The sequence below is a fragment of the Belonocnema kinseyi genome, chromosome 4, assembly GCF_010883055.1.
Source record: "Belonocnema kinseyi isolate 2016_QV_RU_SX_M_011 chromosome 4, B_treatae_v1, whole genome shotgun sequence".
In the NCBI taxonomy this organism is placed as follows: Eukaryota; Metazoa; Arthropoda; class Insecta; order Hymenoptera; family Cynipidae; genus Belonocnema; species Belonocnema kinseyi.
Window position 1 is genome coordinate 101,542,408 of NC_046660.1, and position 21,752 is coordinate 101,564,159.

A 21,752-nucleotide genomic window follows, 5' to 3' on the forward strand; every position below is an offset into this window, starting at 1 on the left:
TAAATCTTCAAAATTGAATAATTTGTATTTCTACATATATTTTCGAAAATAAAGAAATGTTAATTGTATTTATTCAACTTTCTAGAACAGTGAATTGTTTATCTTTAAAGTTGAGATTTTTTATATGGAATATTCGCATTTAAAAATTATGTAATTTTTTAGTTTACCAATTAAACATTATGTAATTTTGATAACTTACATTTAAAATAACTTCAATTTTGAAGATTTACGATTGAAAACTTTTGACAAATTTTTAAAATGTTATTTATACTTCTTTAACGTCACATAACTTTCAATTTTAAATCTTCAAAATTGAACTATACAACAAAATAAGCGTTCAAAATTACATACCTTCAAAATATAAATTTTCAAAATTGAATAATTTGCATTTCTGCATATATTTTAGAAATCCATAAATTGTCAAGTGTAATTCTTTAAAATTTTATAAGAGTGAATATTTAAAAAGTTTAAGTTTTTAATTTTAATAATTTACCATTAAAAATTAGACAGGCCTTGAGTTTCACAATTAAAAATTCCGCAATTTTGATGATTTGCACTTTTAATTTTTTTAATTTCAAAGATTTAGAATTTAATATTTTTGACTTACTAATAATTGATGAATTTTAAATTGTATGCCTTTAGAATATAATAATTGAAAATTTAATAATTTTTAATTCTATATTTTCAAAATTTAAGAATTTTTAATGTCTTCAAAATTTTAGAACTTTTAAATTAAAATCTATAAATTTGAAGTTTTGTATTTTGAATGATTTACATGTGAAATTTGATCAATCTGGAAGATTTAGAATTGAAAAAATCTTGACAAAATGTAAGAATTTTTATTTATAAAATTGAATAAGTTTCAGCTTCAAATTTTCAAATGACATATTTTTAGATTCTGAATGCACGTACTGAATCAGCCCTTTTTAATTTAGACATTCTATTGCTATATTTTAATCGAGTGACCACAAAAATCCTGGAGTAGCTATTTTCATAAAATTGAGATAATTTTCGAATTCGAAATCAGCGAGCCAAAAACTTTAGAATACTGTTTTTTGTGGAAATAGGATTACTAATGCAGATTCTGAACAATGACCGGTGTTTTTAAAAACTGTTTAAAAACCCATTAAAGAAATATGCATAAGCTCAAATAAATTGAAAATTGCTTATTCTAGCAGCAATACATAGTTTGGATTAAAAAACACACGTTTCAAAATACTTTTGCAACTAAATAATTGTTCCTATCAAAAGTGACCTTAATATAGAAAATCCCCCATATTATACTGTTAAGGCGTTAACAATTTTCCGTCCCTAAATGTCTTTTTCTTTTCATTTTGCGCAAAAGATTGAGTAACAGGTATGCGCAAACGCACTACTATCCATTGTACGTTTGAATAATCCGCCCCTGGAGGTGTAGAATTCGCGAGATCAATATACGCTCATTGATTGCCGTGCTGCGTCGGACCGCGGCTTGCCATCGGTGTTGAACAGCAATATATGCATACAGATTATACACTATTTCTACCGGCACAAATTATATCATCTGCCTTTCACCGACTTTCTGTAACCGAGACCCTATTTAATTTTAGTCGCCGCTTATTTCTAATATTAAATTACCTATGGTGAAATAGTTACAAGGTTCTTTTCTCTTAGAAGTAAGATTCACAAATAAATAATTTATCGATATAAACCTTTATTTAAAAAAATATTGACGTATATACAGCTACCATTTTCTGAGCCAAGAGTATCGTGCGGTTGTTTGTAAAATGGCATCGCAACCGTTCATAATTTGTAGCATCCCTTATCAACAGACGAGAAATTTAGTACGCTTAATCTAAATTCTTAGAGAGAAGTTAACTTTGCTAACTTTATTTGTATGTTCACACATTATTTCCAAGCCTATTTTAAACTTCAAAGCTAACTCAAGAACGCAATTGTTCGTAAAAATTGGTGTTTAATGCTTAACAATCGGTTGCCTTATATAACGTATTAGCTTTCATAAAATCTATGTAACAATAACATCGCAAGGACCTGCTAAAGTACAAATTTATCCCAAAAGCTTTAAATTATGCCAATGTTTGGAGATGCAAAGTTCAGACTTTTAGATTATGAACACTATTACCTGATTGCGTGGAATATCAATTTATTTATCATTTTGTTTGATCGGCAAAGTACGAAATTCTTAATCAAGTTTTGAGTCAATGATCGACTAACACTGCACGTTGCATTACAGTTTTACGAAACCGTTCTAATTACATTTTGTGGAATTACGCAATTAATTACACACAACATATTTAAAAATATCAAAAGTTATTGCATGTGAAGATCACATTACCGACGACAGAGCTTAACGTTTTTCATTGGATATAAATATTTTCCTACAGAATATGATCGAAGGATTATCTTTCCCTTGTCTCAATATTAATACGACTATTTTATATGCAATATGCATAACTTATGTATTTGAGCTAACTGGGAATCTCGATCTTTGCAAATAAGAGTACAAATGAAATTAGGAATTAAATTACGAATTAGCAACAAAAAAAAAAGAAAAAAAACGAGAAATGCATTTCAGAAATAATGCAAGCATAACAAAATCAACCAAGTGCCTAAATTTCTTTAATTTTAAAAATAAAAATAAAACTGCATTGATTGATTTGGTTCTCTGACGTTATTGGAAATTCAGGACCCACACACTGGGCTCACCTAATCTAGTGGATTTTGCAAAAAATTGAAATCACAGATTTTCACATAAAGGATATTAGTTCATTTTCGAATTAGTCAAATCCAGCAATGGGGAATAACTCGTTACAAGTAATGAAGTTACTGAAAATGTTACTACTGAATTGACTTTTGCAGTACTCCTTCGTTATTATTAACCCAGACTTCGAAACTTAATTATAAATCAATAGCTCTCTCGCCTCAACATTAAATTATCTTTCAAATAGTTTATAAAATCGACATAGATATTGTTAAATATAACAAATTTTGAAAGAAAAATCTAACATCCATTCAGAATGAAAAAAAACACTCATTTTATCATTCAATTGCTATTTTCAGGGTGGCTGAAAAACTACATTTTCAAAATTCCCTGACTTTTCGGATAGATAGAATATTCAAAGTTCCTATTTAGGAACAATGACTTTTACTGATACCACTTCCTTCGTGAAGGCGTTACGCATTTTTAAATACCTTTCAGATTTTGTATTTTTTTCTTTCGATTTAGAAAGAAATCATTTATCCTTTGATGTACTACAGTTCTATTTGATTATGTAAAGAATTTCGGGACGTAAAATTTCTTAATTTAACGTCTGGGAAACAACCAATTATTATTATTAAGGAAAAACCTTATTTAATCGACTTCTTCCAAACTGTTTATTCGGTAATTTTATACATTACATGACGTTTCGGAATCAGACCGATTCCCTCATCAGATATCTTAAGTCATTATGTAGAAGTTTATAAATTGAAATCGAAAATTTTTGAGTCGTTAAATAATAAAATTAAAAGGATGACAGGGTGTGCACCCTCCGTCTCCATCTTACTATAAAATTAACGACTCAAAAATTTTCGATTTCAATTTATAAACTTCCACATAATGATTTAAGATATCTGATGAGGGAATCAGTCAGATTCCGAAACGTCATGTAATGTATAAAATTACCGAATAAAGTCTGGAAGAAGTCGATTAAATAAGGGTTTTTCTTACTAATAACAATTAGTTCTATTTGAATTGCTCTTATTAAAACACAGTTAAATTTGCATGAAACAAATGGCTCAGCAAAATAGCTAGCTTTTTAAAAATAAAATTTAACCGAGTAGAATTTCAGATAATATTTGAAAGATGTTGCATTTTCTAATGTTTCTAATTTCATCGATTTTATAAGCTATTTTAAAAGTTTGAGATGAAAGAGCCAGTAAACATCCTTAATATTAACCCAAAGACGTTCTAAGTAACTTAAGTTATTTTCTCATTTTTTAACTTCAGCTAGATCCTTTCTGAGTAAATTCCCAAGTACTGTTCAAACTCCATTTAAAACGTTAAAACACCCAAACCTATTTTTTCGCACATAAAAAAATTTGATTCTTGGAATATTGTGTAAATTTTAAAGAATTTCACCTAGTCTGAAAAAATGTGAGCATTTCTAAAAAATGTACAATTACTATCCGCAATAAAATTACATATTTACACAATATTATGTATAGATAAAATAAAATTTCGTGTCATTATTGCAACAAGAGAGCAGTTTCAAGAAATATGAAAGTTTCAAGATTGGAAAACAAGTCCGAAATGCGTTCTGCACTTGAATATGCGAAAAATTGAAAATGAAGGATATTATACGAAATGAACGCGCTATTGCCTATCTGTCACGGCAGTTGTTTGCGCGCTAGAACTATCCGATAATGACCTCTTTCTGCTTCGAGCGCATTGCGCGGCAGTTCTAATTTCAATGTGACAAACAGTCTTGGCATTTTCCTTAACTATACTCTCGCTGCTGACGTGCTTTTTCGTGCCATTAGTTATTTCTAAATGGTTGTTCTTCCGCTTTAAATTAGCAACATCCTGCTTAATAGGGGCGACTGATGATCTTGTTTTCCTCGGTTGGTAATCGGGCATCGCCTGCATTTTTTCAAGCGCCGCTCGCAAAGGCAGTAAACCAACTGCAAATGGAATTTCCATGCTTGGCGAACATTCTTCCAGATCCTTGATATTACTTTCCTCGGATACATCCGTCATGTCTCCCCACAATGCTCGATTCACAGTCGCTATTGTATTCAACTGTACTGCCTTCGGTCTGTGATTTTCTACTTCATCTCTCGCCGGTTTCTCCTCCTTCGACTTCTCCAAAGTTTTCAACTTCTCCTTTTCAAGTTTGGGCGACAGTCGTGTTTTAGATCTGTACTTGGCAAGCTTGGATGTTCTGCGTAGAGGTCGAGCGTGTTTTCTGTTTTGTGTGGGAGTCGTTCTAATATCTTGAACTCGGCGCTCCGAGTGTCGCTTGCGTTTTCTCTTGGCAAATATGTTCACATTGTTCACCGAACGATCCCTGTCGATAATTCGAATTTTGTGTGTCTTCGTTTTCGCCAGGGCGAAAAGATTGTCCTCGGTTGATTCCTCGGACTCTTGCTGACTCAAACGCACGCTTCTTCGAAGAATTGGCGGCTTAGTCAAACGATCGTTCTCGAATCCCGCAAAGAAGTCTTCTACTTTCCTAATTTCTTTGTGACTATCTACAACGTAGTTCTTATCGTTACTGGGAAAGAATCCGGTACATACGTTCATTTCGCCGTCGCTATCTACCATATTGAATTCGTTCAGAGTACAGCCTACGATGGATTGAATATTCTCGCTAGTTAGATTCGAAACGTACTCGGAATTCTCCAAATTGAGGGACGTTTCGTCACTCGAAGAATCGTTTAGTAGATCTATGCTTTTCGTAGTTGGCAATTCCGGCAGAAGTTCGTTGATCTGCAGCAAGTGATTCCTTATTTTGTTTATGCTCTTGCGCTTTTTGTGGGTGTAAACTTTCAAGCACTGGCCCACTTTGCTTTCCACGCCGCTACTATCGGACGAGTATCGTTCGTCAGTCTCTTCTGGTTGACGAGGACATGGTATCGACGGTGACTTTCTGCTATCGTCGTTTGAGAAATCACAGCACTGTTCGTAAAGCATGGTTTTGCTTTCAGGGGCATTGCAGTCCTTTTTCTCCATCAAAGATTCATTTCCGCTTAAATGCAAGGATTGATCTCTTTGCATGAGTTTAGAGATACAGCCAATCTCTTCCTCTTCTGCGGCCCCATTCATTCTGCAGGAATTAGTGGGAGAAATTCGGAGCGCTTCGGGTAGATTTTGGGTTTCATTCGTAATGCTGGAATCCTCGTAGAGTGTGTGTTCGAATTCTTGCTCCGAATCATTGCTTACACTACAGCATTCCACTGAAGGGCCCTTTTCGGACTCGGTATCACTAATGTCTTTTTCATCGAAATGATGAAGTTGATTGTTGTTCTGTGTGTCGGGAATTATTTCTTCGCAATCGCTGTCGACTTCCACTAACTTATTGTTATATTCTGAACATTCACTGTCCTCCTCGAATCCCTTATCGCTGTTAGAACCATCCTCGGTGACTTCTTGGGATTCGGAGATCTGCTTGGCTATAAATTCTAATTCATTTACCTGAAAAATAAGTTTTTCTTTAGCTTTGTAAGATTACCACATTCTTGAAAATTAAAAAAGAATCAAGAATCAAACGATCAAATTTGAACAACAAACTGCTAAATGTCCCAATTCAAATTTACAAAAAAATTACATTGGGTGAAGATCCTAGCTTTCTCATGGGTTTTGAGATGCTGACAAATTTGTTTTTATTGTATTGATCAGCGTGTTGCATAAACATCGAAACGTTGCTAGATTTCTGTAATTTTTTTTATTTTTGATTTAATAATAATAATAATAATAATAATAATAATAATAATAATAATAATAATAATAATTGGTGGCTCAGTTGGTTAGACACTTGGACTTCACCTCAGAGTTCCGGGGTTCGATCCCTGAGCCGGTACCTCTGGAAATTTTTCAATGTACCTTTACCGAGGTTCTGGTGGTCCGGAACCCACCTTAAGCTGTAGGTCCCCCCATCGTGTACTTGACTGCAACCCAGTCCGTCAATGATGGGGTAAAAACCAGGCTTTGTCCAATATGTCTGGACAGACTGCTCTCATCAGATCACTTGATTGCATTATAAAAATGCGTCCGTGACTGATGATATATACCGGGAGAGCCCCGTGCAAAATGATCAAATAAAAATCTAACTCTAACCAAAAATGTCTTCGACATATTGGGCAGTATAAGCCTGTGATAACATTTCGCCACAGAAATGTTTTGTATAATAAACACTCGGACTTCACCTCAGAGGTCCGGGGTTCGATCCCTGAGCCGGTACTTCTGGAAATTTTTCAATGTACCTTTACCGAGGTTCTGGTGGTCCGGAACCCACCTTAAGCTGTAGGTCCCCCCATCGTGTACTTGACTGCAACCCAGTCCGTCAATGATGGGGTAAAAACCAGGCTTTGTCCAATTTGTCTGGGCAGACTGCTCTCATCAGATCACTTGATTGCATTATAAAAATGCGTCCGTGACTGATGATATATACCGGGACAGCCCCGTGCAAAAATGATCAAATAAAAAAAAAATCCATCTCTAATCAAAAATGCCTTCGACATGTTGGAAAGTATAAGCCTGTGACCACATTTCGACACAGAAATGTTTTTATAATAAGACGAGAAAGAAAGGAGGTTTGGAGGTTGCCTTCTTTTTCTTTGCTCTTCTTTTCTTTCATTTTTATATCCTCACTCTAAAAGAGTAATTGTATATTTAAATTACGCCATCAATTGAGTCCGTAAAAAAATGGTGAAATACAAACACTTAATGTAAAATGTTTATCTGAACCAAATAAAACTATTAGTTTTTCTATGTCTCGCATTTTTAAATGAATTGATCATACAAAAATGGTTAAACAGTTTTAAAATAATTTATTCTGGAAATTTTTATTTAACCAAATATTTGGTTGGGCCAACAAAATTATTTTAAGTAATAACTAAAATTTTGGTGACAACAAAAACAGCTCTACAAAGCGGCTTTTTTGCGATTACCACATTTTTTCTCAGTGCGTGCAGAAAATCGAAGACGATAACATGATCAGAATGCGTTCTTTGAGGCCCACAGAAACTTAGTAAAATAATTTCCTGTTATTTGAAATCGAAGACAAATTTAGCGGTCACTTTTGAAGTAGGATCGCGAAGCGCAAGGTTAATTTTTAAGTAACAATTTCGGCACTCAACCATGCCAGTGCGCGATAAGCATTTCACGGACAGACTTTTTAAATTTTGAATGGAGATATGTCGAGTTATGTTGCCCAAATTTGATCACATAATTTTTTTTCAATTTCTAATAATTTCGTACTTAAACTTTAATGTTGGTCGTTCAAGACTCAAGATGAATTTAAATGTGAACTAATTCTGAATTAAAAGTCTTAAATTTTAATTGTAATATTGACTGAGAAAATGAAATTAATAAAAGTGGATAAATTAAGAAAGAAATGTCTTACTTTGAAAAGTCTTGCTGCTATGAGTAGAGAGGGTAAATATTTTTGAGAGATGGTAGTTTCACCGCAGTACATAAACTCGACCATCGCTTTTAATACCTCAAAGTTCAAGTCTTTGAGAACTATGATTGGCTCTTGTCCAAGATCTTGCTCCAACATTTCCTAATAAAAAGAATAAAAATTTAATTTAATATGACCTGAAAATGTTATAAAATAGTTCTGAAATATTTATTGATTTCAGTTAAAAAAATACAGTTTTCTAAATTTATAAGTAATTCACAAACGAGAACAATTGTATTTTGAACCTACATCTGTCACTCTTCTAAATCTCAGGATCAAATTATTCACTTAATTCAAGGAAGTCGTAAGCCAGATGACAATTTTTAATTTACAGATACAAATTAAATTAGTGAGTAGGTATTAGAAATGGGGTGCAGGCTAAGCATGTTTCTATGAAAACAGTAGACGATAATAATGTTAAATGGGCAATTTTGCAAGATTTACTTAGAAAAATGCATCTTTACAATTTAAGCCGTGTGTAAATAAGGGACCTAAGTAGCGTTTTGTTTAAAATAAAATTAAATACACAAAAAGGGCCTTTCACATGTCTTTTACTAAATTCTGTAATTAAATGTAAATTAATAATGTCTAGTAAACCTTAAAATTTATTTCAAAATATGATGATTGTCGAAAAGGGATCTAAATATTTTTTCTAATTTCCGTTGACACCATAGGTTAAAGTCTACCTTACAATAGAAACTCCGTAAATCTAAGCCCAAAACTGTAAATATGTTCAACTACAAGGAACAACGTAAAAATACAGTAAAACGGACTTAAGTTTTAATAGATAATGTTCAAATAATAAAGTAAAAAATCTTAAGAAAAAAAGGATTCAGGAAAATTAAAACAATATGCAGACATAAAGGTAAGTATAAAACTGAATAATTTTCCTAAGACGAAAACAAAATATGCATAGTGCAAAAAGGAGCTGCATAAATATATGACTCAGCTTCCTCTTCTTCTGTAAGGAATCTTATGGTTAACTTTGATTGAAAATTAACTTGTAAACTCAGGCAAAACTATTTATAAGAGTTTATTAGCCTCATTTAAAAGTATCCATATAATTATGAATTCATATTTCTGTTAAATTCGCGTTTTATATCATTTTACTTCGAAATTGAGACTTTAGTGGTTATGCCCCTTCAATATTATATTAGTTGACGTATTTAATAAAGAATGGTTCAATATTGTAAAAGCTTTGAATAATTATTCAAAGTTCCAGCCATCCAAACACCATGAATTTGCAATTGGAAAATTAAAAACAATATAAATTCAATTTGTAACGTTTTTAGTGTGAAAGTGCTCAATCAAATTATGGCAGCTTTCAATTTAAGGGCATGTGATACTTTGAAAATTGTCGATTTTACCAGTTTTAGGTTCCCCCGGCTTTTTTCTAAAATAATAAATATTTTGTCTTAAAAATTTGGGAAATGATAGCGAACAAGCTAACGGACGTCCCCACACACTCTTTTTGTGGGTTAATTAAAAAAAAAAAAGATTATTGGAAAGGCAGAGATAAAAAAGGACGTAACCCCAAAATAATGCATAAAATTTTTATTTAGCACAATACATTTTTTTGTTATTATATCCCTCAAAAAAGAGTCCGGGGACGTCCGTTATGATATTTTATAGCATCTCCGAAATTAGTTTTTAAAAATTTTCATTTTTGTGGAAAAAAAGCCGGGGAAAATGTAAGTACCACGTGTCCTTAAAATCAATATCTATGTGTTGAAGAATTTCAATTTAAAGTTAGTTTACCATTCAGGTTTGAAAATTTTAATTATATATATTTCAGTATTTTACTTTTAAATCTTGTAATTTCTAAAGTGTCAAATTGTAATACTCTACATATTTTTAACTAAAAATCACTAAATTATGCATTTTTAAACTTTTAAATCACTGCAAGGCCTCGTTTTTTAGCAGGTTATCTAAAATGATAAACGTTGTGACATAAAATGAAAAGATATGCAATCATATGCACTGGGTATAAAAGGGATAAAAAAAAGTAAAACAGTGAAAAAAATATAGCAAGAATATAGTTTACACGCGCACCTTTTAAGCGTGTGTTCAGATCATATAAAAACTCTCATTTTACTTTTAAAAAATTGCATGAAACTCTTGTTTCTAATTTCGCTTCGCTAGCTAGTCTCGTTTTTGTAATCCAAAACGAAACTGAAAAAGTTTTATTTTCTTACACTGAAACAAAATGGAAGGTGACTTGTTTCGTTCAGTTTAGAAAGTCCAAGAAAAGTCAGGAAATTCCCTAGAATAATCTGAAGAACGAATACTCCATTTTTTATTATTAGCTGACATATTCAAGGAGTCACAAGATTTTTTTTGTAACTCGATCAAGTTGTGGATTAGAAAAAACTAATTTTTGATTGCATAGAAACTATTTTGCTTGTCTCTGTATCTATTTTTGGATTCTCGCTCTATATCAATGTAAGTACAATTCTAAAAGTTGCGGCTACGAACTAGAGATACTAAAATAAGGTTGAAGTCTATAGAGAACTTCTGTATGATAAATATCCCTTTGATTTTATGTCCGGGAAACAACAATGGTATTAAAAAAGGAAAACCCCTTTTATGGATCATTGCGCAAAAAGAGCTAAAAAAAGTGGAAATAGAGTAATTTTTCACAAAAAAGGGGAAAACCACTGGAAATGTTAACATTGACTTTTGCAGGTAGAAAAGAAACAATATTTTTAATTGAAATGTTATATTTTTTATTAATGTTAAATGGTTTTATAATTATTTCTGACTTCAAATATTAAATTAACAATTTCTATATGTTTAAAATCGCGCTCACAATCAAAAATAATTTCTCTTAAGAAAATGCCATCATTAATAATTAAATCATGATACTTGTAAGTATAATTAAATATTTCTTTCCACGATTCGTCATTTTGCCCTAGACTAGGATAAAACAAAGAAAATGTACCAAATTATTTTAAAATATATGCAAAACAGATCAAAGTATTTAAAAATATGGGAGAAAGGAGTACTTTCACGATTTGTTTGATTTTAACTTCACCGTTTTGAAATATCCTCTCATTTTTATAGTATGACAAATAATTATTGAGCGTTACCGGACATTTTATAAAAAAATATTACGAAAAAGTGATAATTATTAATTCAAATAATTATTTTCGAGTTTTATTATGAAATAACAATAAAGCGTAACCAGACAAAAAATGTGTGCGAAGGACTTTGAAGTAATTTTTAAATTCTTAATTCTAAAATATTGAATACTGAATTTTATCTTTTGTTACCTCAAAATAAGTGACATCTATGAAACTCACATATTTAAAATATATGTCTTCATATTCTTTAGTATTTCTTTAGTAAAAGCTGACAAATGTCTTAAAATAATTTACATTAAAAAAACTGTATTTTGTGTAATTTCACCGAAAAAATATTGTAGCTCTAAAGTTTCATTTAAAGCCTAAATACTTAAGTTTAAAACGGGTCAAATAAATATTGTAAATTTGGCATGATAAGGTATAAAAATAAAACTTGATACTGCTAAACACTCATATACCGATTTAAGATTCAAGTGATTAGTTAATTTGATACATTTTCATTAAAAAGTGTTCACCTTCTAATGCTTCCTTTTAAAATTACTATATATTTTACAACTGTTCAAATTTTTTATCGGATTACAACTTCTGTCTCCGGTTTTTACGTTTTCATCATGTTTTAAACTGTTTCAGCTTCAAGTTTCTTTTAGGCTGTTTATGAATAATCTAGTTCTAAATAGAATAATTTTGGAAATGTAAAACGAAAAATGGTTATTATATTTCTTACGTGCATTCACTACTATAGTTTCGGCGAATTTCCCGCGCAATCCAAATATAGGTATATCTAATGAGAAATGGGGGAAAAAGGGGAAGTTTTCGAGAGTGGGGAAAGGGGGAATTTGAAGAAAGGGGTAACGCTAGGGAATACAGGAAAGACTTTGATTTGCTTTGAAACAGCCTTTTGTTACTTCATCCAGACGATTTACAAAAGAAAAAAAAGGGACAAAGTACCTAACCTACGTAATAGAATCTGTACAACTTTGATTGCAAATATAGCCTAACAACAATCGCAACGTATCTCAGTTAACTTTTTGCTTGATATTGGTAAATTAGTAATCGAAAAATGTATTGAAAGCCTGAAAAGTCCTTCCAGTATCAAACGTTTGGGAAACGCAGGGACTCTAGGGCCGATGCTTAATACAAAACGACTTAATCTAGATCGTTCTTTAGAATCTAAAGTTTTTAATAGATTACGATAAAATAAACAACAACGTCCGGAAAAATGTGAAACATAATCTTTTCAGAACGGATAATATAGAAAAAGTAGCATACCTCGAAATACAAACTGCATGATGCTAAAACCAGCTTATGGACTCGCAATTTTTGCTCCTCGCAAATAAGTGTCACATCGACGAGAGATTGCCGTGCTAACAATCCGCTAAATCGTTCTGTAACATATCCTGCATGTCCATCCCATTGCAGGACAAATTCTTTCTCGTTCTCTCCCATGGCTGCTTCTAGAAACAAATTTTCAGCTTAATTTGCGGTTCTCTCAGATTCTCTCCATTATGTAAAAGCAGAGAAAGCGATTTAAAGGTTCTCATATGTTTTCCTGAAGAGAAACGAATGGAGCCGTGCATTATACCTCACGCTTCAGAATGGTATTTGAAATTAATATTAAATTACTTACCGGAATCCTTCAATTGTCAAGATTCGTCAAAGACTGAGAACAAAATTCGTGGAAACGCCAAAAAATGTTACTACACTGGCAAGCCGTATGCGACCGCTTTTCTCGATTAAATACACGTCTCTACTATCTGCCTTCCCAGTAAAAAAATTCATCAAACGCCTCTCGAACGCATACGCCTCTAAATAAATACCGTTTTTACGAAGCATCGGTCTGTCAAAACTTAAATTCACGAAGCCAAACTTAAAACTCAGCCATCTCCTAATTCGCACTTCACAATTTTATTAAAAAAATGCGATTGCTCCAGAACATCGGATTTCAGCGACATCTCGTGGTATCTTCCGAAACCTTTTAAAATATGTAGAAAACGAACTGGATGCTAGCGATACCTGTAAACTGGAATGCTTACTATCATATGTATAATAATAAGACTTTTAAAGCATTTTATCGATTAAGGTTGGCTGATAAGATTGCTTGCGATTTGCGAACAGTAAAAACTGATAGCTCCCCATCACCCTGTTTCCCCGGTTCATTTGGTTTAACAGCTCATTTAATAACCTTATTCTCTTTTGCATACACGGGTTGGCTGTCAGTTGTAATATAAGCTAAACTCAGTGCTTACCTTATTTTATATATAATAATTTTAATCATGTTTGTTCAGTAAAATTCGGAGAAGAATTTGGAGTAAAAATATGGCAAGGTCGGCAAGGTCAACGTCAAATCTGACAGCTCAATGGGGTGAATTCGGCATATCCACGGGGAAACATAACCTCAAAAGACTCGGTATATGCTCTATTCTATATAATATATAGGTACATATTCTTCATATCTTATTGATTACCTTCGTTTGATTTTTGTATATCGATTTATACGATTTTTTGACTTTCATTTACTAATCTTGATTATTTTGAAGGTTTTTCCTTTCATGTACAACATGTTTAGATTTTTTGGTTTTGTCTCTTTTTTCAATTGTCATATATCTGTCTTTAATGATCCGTTTTACAATGTTATCTAAAAACATATTTATCTCGTTTGAACTCCTTTTGTGCATTTATGTTACACCCATTGACTTTTTTGTGTATTTTTAAAATTGTTTTTTAAAGAACATACTTCTTTTCAAGCATTCTTATGCAATTTCGTTGCACAATTTGACTGTTTCAAGTTTACGTTTTTTAAAAAAATGTACTTTCATATATTTTGAATTTTCAGCACTGATTATAAACAAAATTTAGTAATTTGACATTTTCCTAACATTTTTAATGTCTACATTGATCCCAATTCTTCTTTTCCCGTAATGCTTTTTCGTAAGGGATATCAAGTTATTCCTGAAATACCTATTGATGCCTATTAAAATTATTAGCAAGGCAAATTCGAAAAAAAGCAACTTTTATCAAAGCCTAAAAAACAAACACGCGCGCTATTATTATTATTTGTTTAAATTAAAATATGAAATTTATATCAATACATTTTTTTTTTATTTTATAGTATGTATTATATAAAATCATAGAAAGAAAAAGTAAGGACAATATTTTTTATAATTTATGAAACTTTATATTTTAACTTCAAATCCGAGTTCAAATCAAAATTCAAGATTATAAATTTTATTTTTAAAGTCAATTACTTCTGTTTAAAATAATATTTTTCCGGTAAAAAGTGAGTAACGCAAATCTACCATAAAATTCTTCCAAAAATTGTTATCTTCTTTGAAATTTAATGATTTTTTATAACAAATATCGATTTCCCATATAAAACGCCAATATAGCATATAATTGTACACGAATTGTGAGTTTCCCTGAAGTCGAATAATAAAAAAAAGTTAAATATGTACCAATTTTCGACAAAAGACTTTAACATGATATGACAAAAAATTATTTAGAATTGTAAATATTTTTGGAAATTTACTTGTTTTTATTGTATATATCCTATATTCAGAAAAAAAAATGTTAAAATAATCTACAATTTTTTGAAATTGCGAATATTCTCAGAATATTTCAATGGATTTGAATTGACAGTATTTTAAAAGATTTAAAAGAGTTTCCAATGAGTTTCAAGAACTTGAAGGGATTTAAAAGGACTTAAAATGTTTTAAAGGATTAGAAATACGTCGATACAAGAGGTGTGGTACGAAATTACAAAGTTATAATTTGAATAGTTATATTTCGAATTTTTGAATATTTTTATCATTTATAAGAATATTCATGAAAATTAAAATTAAAAAATTGAATTGGGAATGAAGGTTCAGTGATATTGAAAAACGCAGAGGAGAGTACTCGAATATGAGATATTCTTTTAATATGAGAAAACGGGGTATCAGCTAAACTAAGAGACCCACTCTGTTGGTTCTATCACTAACTTGTAGTCCTTAAAGAAAGAGTAATTTCGTCGTATAGTCCATTTTTCATTGGGATTCTAAAGATTATAGGCGAACTTTTTGTAAAATCGATGGTGGTCGAGTTCTTGGAAGGGAATTCTTTAAACCCTATTTATTATTCATTAAATATGTAATTAGCAGCAAAGTTTGTCTGGAGTGATGAGGATTAAATAACTAAGTAGGAAAATATCGATAGTGTTGAAGTTTTTCATTGTACAGGTCAGGCATAGTAAGTGCATAGTTGCACGGTGTGGTTCTCATAATATGAGATACCTGTGGTTTTTATAACACTGGCTACGCGGGGGAAATTGGTTACAAAAGTGTTTGTGACTACTGCAAAAACTAAACATATCTAAATAGCAGTAAATTTATACTTCGGAAACACAGAATGAAGTTTTTCATTAAAAATAATACTTTATTTTGCATTTTATTAGCTATTCCCTGGGGTATCTCATATTATGAGAATAGTTTGACGAGTTTGGAAAAAGCACTTCTTTACATTTTTTGTATTTTCAGCATAAAAAAAAATTTTTAATAAAATTTTTTATTTGAGTTTCTTATGACAAACCAAATTTCCTTAAAAATGACCTATATTACTTTTAAATTGAGTACATAGAATTCCGACAATCACGCCAAACAGGGATGGTATCTCATATTTGGGTACTCTCCTCTACCTATTTTAAATTGCAGGATATCTAAAATGATTACAAAATTATGTATCTGTATAAATCTATGAAAATGTTATTTACAAATTATTACAATCTACTTACATTTTTATTACGAAAATGAGGTTCATTAACCTTTTCAACTAATTTCGAACTGTTGACAGATTTTCGTATGGCACAATGAAAAATAAAAACAAAAAATAGATTTCACACTTAAAGTAAATGTCCAAGTAATCGTGAAACTTGGTTATAATTTGAATATATTGTAAAAAAAATATGTTAAAAGTAAAATTTTATGATAGAACCCACTAATTTTCAGCATTTTTTAATAACAAATAGAAATGACTTTAATTCAAATGGGATAGAAGGTATGAAAATTAGTGTCACGATAACTGAGACTAACTTCACGATTGGTCTGATTTATACTTACTCTTCTCGAAGTTTATTTTTAAAAATATTTCTCATTTTTCAATTTTGAAAACAAGCAACGGATATTTAAGGAAAATATAGCTTTCTCTATCCCTGAAATAGTGCACCAAAAGTTGCTTTATGCAGGAAAAATTCAAATCAAAAGACAAGTAAAACACTTGCGAATTTTCGTTTTCTAAAAGCATCTAAATTTCTTTTAAAAAATGGATTAAAGTAATAACTAAAAGTAGCCACCATTTTCCTACAAATTATAAGAGATATAATCATTAGGTTTTAATAAAAAAACTAATAACCAATTTGTTTTTCGTGTCAAATTTTCTCTTTATCTTGCTAATCCAGGTATCGCTATCGAACTTATTTTAGAAGATTCCAAGGAATTTTCAAGCGATTAAACAAATTTCAAAGGGTTTTCAAATGATTTCAAAGTATTTGGAACATTTAACAGTATCTTAAACGATTCCAAGGAATTTGCATTAGGTTTCCATAATTGCCAGGAATTTAAAAGTATTTTAAATATTTATTTTTAATTTAAAAAATGTCATGAAATTTTCAATATATTTCAATAATTTCAAAGGTTTTAAAATATTGTATGGTATTTTGAAAGATTCCGAGGTATGTTCAAAATCTCTGAAAATGCCAATGGATTTCAAAAGATTTCAAAGGGTTTGACATATTTTAGGGTGTACGCTGTAAAAAGTTTTATGTAATTTTACCACAAAGATCATAGGACATAAAAATACCAGTGATTACTGTGGGAAATTAAACAAATTTGGTAGAAATAACACGATAGTGTAAAATCGCACACAGATGGTAAAAAGCAGTTTTGGAAGAATGGAATTTTATTTTTGCCTTGTGAAATTACAGTGACGCTGTAAAACGCCACATGTAAAAGGTTGCGCATGAGCAATTGCCAGCCCGGGTATTTTGTATCGCTTAATGTATGTTTTAATTAAATCGAATCGTTAGAATAATAAGATATATAAATAAAAGGAGTCATGTTTTTATTAGGCAGAAAAAATTAAACTTTTTGTTTGGTTTGCTGTTACAAAACAAATACGTGTGGCAATAGATACCCAGAGGTAGCGCCGCGTAAAATTGGTCTGTGAACTAGATCGTATATGCATGGGTCAGTGCACGTATGTCTATTTATAATTCTTTTATGGGTTTTCGTTTTATTATAATTAAAGGAAAGTGAAAGACTTTAGGGCATGTGACACATCTAAATACCAATATTGCCGACCTCACTTTATCAGTTAAATGAATGTTTCTTTTGAACCTAAGAACTTTTTTTGTAAATAAAATATTGAGCTGAAACTTTGGAAAATGTATTAGAGTACAATGAAGTACGTTTAGGTACTGCATTTCGGTAGGAACTTAACTGAAAATTTTTTTATCTTCTTTCTGAACCTCGACATTTTTTGAACGTTCGAACTTTTTTTATACATAAAATATCGGTCTCAAACTTTGAGAAATGCAAGATCCGAAAGAAAACTACGTTAAAGTACAAAGCTTAATAATAAAAGATGTAAAAAAATATATTTCAACAATTAATTCCAATGGCATCAGCCGGTAACGTTGTACACGAAAATACGAAACCTGGCGGCCACTAGACGAGGCTCTAGAGGGTTCGTATTTTCGTGTACAGCGTTACCGGCTGATGCCGTTGGAATTGATTGTTTAAATTTTTTTTTACATCTTTTATTATTAAGCTTTGTACTTTAACGTAGTTTTCTTTCGGCTCTTGAATTTCTCAAAGTTTGAGACCGATAATTTATGTATAAAAAAAGTTCGAACGTTCAAAAAATGTCGAGGTTCAGAAAAAAGATGAAATAATTTTCAGTAAAGTTCCTACCAAAATGCAGTACCTAAACGTACTTTATTGTACTCTAATACATTTTCCAAAGTTTCAGTTCAATATTTTATTTATAAAAAAGTTCTTAGATTCAAAAGAATATTCAGTGATCTGATAAAGTGAGGTCAATAATATAGGTATTTGGCTGTGTCACATGCCCTTAAAGCAAAATTTGAAGAATATGAGACAAAAGACCGATAAGCAACATTTTGTAATGCCTTTAAAATCATATTTCCATAATTTTGCACTAATTCTTTCGTATAGCAATACGCAAATGAAAATTTGCAAACACAAGTTTTTCAGGTTGTCAGTGGCACATGACAGTTTTCAAATTCCAGGGCCGGTCAACCGTCAACGCTTTCGATTTTAAAAGTCAATCTTCCCTTGCCCCGTTCACCCGCTGTCGACAGCAGCGCGCGTACAATTGGTGTGAGAACTAAATATAATCATAATAGTACGCGGCCGTCTACTTCCCATTGCGTTGTTCGCCCCTGGGCGCATCCTTATTTATATCAACTGCTGTCTAAACAGCCATAATCTTCAAACTTATTTTTTTTCGCAAGTATGCTAAACATGCGAACAAATTTATTTAAGTAAAACACATTGCGCTTTGCCTTTGTGATGCGTTCAACCCAGCACAATCCACGATTTCAATTCTAAAATATATCCGAATACCGCTAAAATTTTGCACAATCTTGCACTGTATTTACTCGCAGACCTCGCAGATTATCAAGCCATCAGGCGTTCAAAAGCGGAATTACAAGGATTATGGAATTTTACATCGCTGCTGTAAAACGTATTCCACTCTGCGTGTGAAATTACACTAACCGTTGGGAGTTAAACTATTCTCTTGGAAATAAAAATAATTATATTTGTTTAAAAATGCTAATTTTCGATGCAAAACGACAGTGTAACATAAAATTGTGTATATTTTATCAATTGTAAGGTAGCTGATAGTAACTTAGAAATTGGCAATCCTACCTCAGCACAAAATAAAATGCCAATTTTCACAAAAAAATGGTAAAATAACCGAAAATCCCGAGAATTGTTTAGAATTATTAATTTTATTTGAGGTCTATTGAATTTTGTTTAAAATAACCAATTAATTGCGTGAAACGCTAAATAACGTAACCAAAAATTGTCAAAAATCGGGAAACTTATTGATGATTTTTGTTTAATGAATTTTGTTTTAAAACTTCCAATTTCTAGTGAAAAACAATAACACAATTTGAAAAATTTGTAAGAAATAGTCTTCTTCTAAACATCGTTATTTTACATTAAAATACTTCTTCAGAAGTACTTATTTCCAGTGAAAAGAACCAGCATAGCATATGCATAATATTTTCAATAATTCCTTATATAATTTAACGTTTTTAATTTAACCGTTTGGCAGTATCAAAAAGCAGGAGTGTTTCTCAATTCGCATAAGGTTTCTATGGTTTTTTTTATACAAAGGGATTACTTACAGTGGCGGACTGGCCGTAGGTTGGTATGTAAGCGCCCTCTTAGATAATTTCTTTAAACAATGTAAATATTTTTAATATTGAACAAGAAAGAGCATAAGGAATTTACTTAAAATGGTATTCCGTATACCGTATTTGCAAAAAATATTTGTATTATTTTGCATATAACAGAAGTTTTTCTCATTATATAAAGCGTCGCGAATGTATTGATTATCTACGTTTATCAAACTATATGGTGAATAGTTCAAAATTATTTCGTAAAACTTTAAACATTGCAACATATTATTGTGTAAACGAAAGGATTTAAAGTCCTTTTTCTATTAATTAATGCGATATAGAAACTCCCTAAAATTGTAATTATTTTAAAAATATATACTATAAAGAAAAAAATCAAATTATTTTCAACAAGTAATAATTATCTTGCTTATCTAGTTTCGCTTTTTAACCGATACCCCGCTGTTCAAAATGTTCAAAATTAAAATGAAGGAATATTTGAAATTGTTAAATGTATTTATTAAATTGAAGGACGAAGAGGCAAAAAGTTTGAATTTCTCATTTATGAGATAATTTTATTTCTAGAGAAAACGATTTTGAAAAGTTGGCGATTTGACGGTTTTGTATCTTGCTATTCTTGCGGCAACTCATAATTATAAAAAAAGCAATTAAATTATGCGTCCATTTGGGTGTCATTTTGATTTTTTAAAACAAGTTTTATTAATAACTAAATCGGACAATTGTATAAAACGGATATTTAGAGCTGATTATTCAGAATAAAAAATATTTGCATGAATATATTAGGTTAAAAATATACATTTTTTGATAACTCATGATGAAAGAAAAAAAATCTCTGGTTTAAAACATAATACTGACTCAGTACTTGGCAGTGTTAAGATTTATTACAATAGCCACTTTGTTATTTCATAGAGTTATTAAAGAAATTAATTTGTAACATAATGGCTAATGCAAATATTAACTTTGGCCAATTATTCTTAAAGGCTCTTTTACACCTTACGTTAATGGGTGGCCGACTGACCAATATATCGGAATATCCATTCACACCTTAGAAAAATTCAGTTAAATCTAGTCATATTTTAGTTATCATCCGAAACTCACTGAAAGGTTACTAAAAGATTACCAGATTTTACTGAATAAATTTAATTGTTTTTTTATAATGAATTTGAAATACCGCGCGAGTCAAGTTTGAATTAAAATTTTCAAAGTTCTTAATAGATTAATAACGAGATTAATAGCTTTTCGCATAATAATAGTAATTATTGTAAGTATTTGAATATATACTATTTTTAGGTTGTAGAAAATATGTTTGTTAATAAAAATCCAAAAATTATGATAAAATTAGCACAAAAAACGTCCGCCACTGATTACTTCTTTATTTATTTAAAAAAATTTCAAATATATATAGAAAATAACTTCAAGTAATGCAAAGCCAATATGGTTTTCAACAACAATGATTGCCAGATTTTTGAGGCACATCGTTATACCATTTTTTTTAGATTATAGGTTTTTAAAATTATGTAGAACTTCATAAGCGCTGGGCGGGGGTGTTTAAATGTGTTAAATGCAATTATTTGATTTAAAACAGAACTTCAATAAATTAACATCAAATTAATTTTTACTTTCATAACTTTTATTTGTTCACGGCTTCACATGGGTTCTCTCTCACGTTACAATTCAAATAATTTTGCAAATGTAAACATTTGCGTCTAACTTTGGAAAAAGCGAGAAAAATTGTAAAATGACGGCAAGTATTAATACCTATATTCCCATCTGCTCTGATGTAAGATCTTTTGATTCTGAAAAATGTGCCATTATGTCCGGAATTTTAATACAAATTTTAGTAGAAATATGTATATAGTAAATGGTTTAACAAATTATCTTTCGAACTCGGTAATAATAGTTCAGTAAATGAAAATGAAACGCAAAATCCAAAAATTGATGAAAAAGTAAATAATAAATAATTAGTACAAAAATTTCACAAAGATTTAAAATATTTCACAAAGATCCATATCGCTCTCTAAGACGTTTACACGTTACAAAAAAAACGAAATAAAAAAGTGAAAGGGAAAGATGCAAAAAAAAGTGTGG

The 21,752-nt window shown here is 30.8% G+C and overlaps 2 protein-coding genes across 3 annotated transcripts in view; one reads left to right on the plus strand and one right to left on the minus strand.

Moving 5' to 3' along the window:
• Window positions 1-1,673: 1,673 nt before the first annotated feature.
• On the minus strand, window positions 1,674-13,158 carry LOC117170963. The gene is made up of 4 exons (XM_033358005.1): window positions 12,873-13,158; window positions 12,515-12,699; window positions 8,106-8,264; window positions 1,674-6,175 (listed from the first exon to the last, which is right to left on the minus strand). Exons 2-4 carry the CDS (start codon window positions 12,689-12,691, stop codon window positions 4,355-4,357), a joined length of 2,157 nt encoding a protein of 718 aa, XP_033213896.1. The 5' UTR covers window positions 12,692-12,699; window positions 12,873-13,158; the 3' UTR covers window positions 1,674-4,354.
• Window positions 13,159-13,384: 226 nt separating this feature from the next.
• LOC117170615 (monocarboxylate transporter 10) overlaps window positions 13,385-21,752 on the plus strand; it is a 93,983-nt gene continuing 85,615 nt past the window's right edge. The window contains exons 1-2 of one of the 2 annotated variants that reach the window (XM_033357503.1): window positions 13,385-13,457; window positions 13,531-13,652. The gene's annotated coding sequence lies outside the window, so the exon portion shown is untranslated. Of the gene's footprint in view, window positions 13,653-21,752 lie in introns of both variants that reach the window. The other variant, XM_033357501.1, reaches the window with a different exon arrangement.

Bases quoted from the DNA above. Each gene is read 5' to 3' on its own strand.
- LOC117170963 (XM_033358005.1), bottom strand. From the start codon at position 12,691: ATGGGAGAGAACGAGAAAGAATTTGTCCTGCAATGGGATGGACATGCA. The intron at 8,265-12,514 runs GTATGCTACTTT...TCTTTTTATTAG, and splicing joins CATGCAGTTTGTATTTCGAG to GAAATGTTGGAGCAAGATCT. The intron at 6,176-8,105 runs GTAAGACATTTC...CTTATTTTTCAG, and splicing joins TAGCAGCAAGACTTTTCAAA to GTAAATGAATTAGAATTTAT.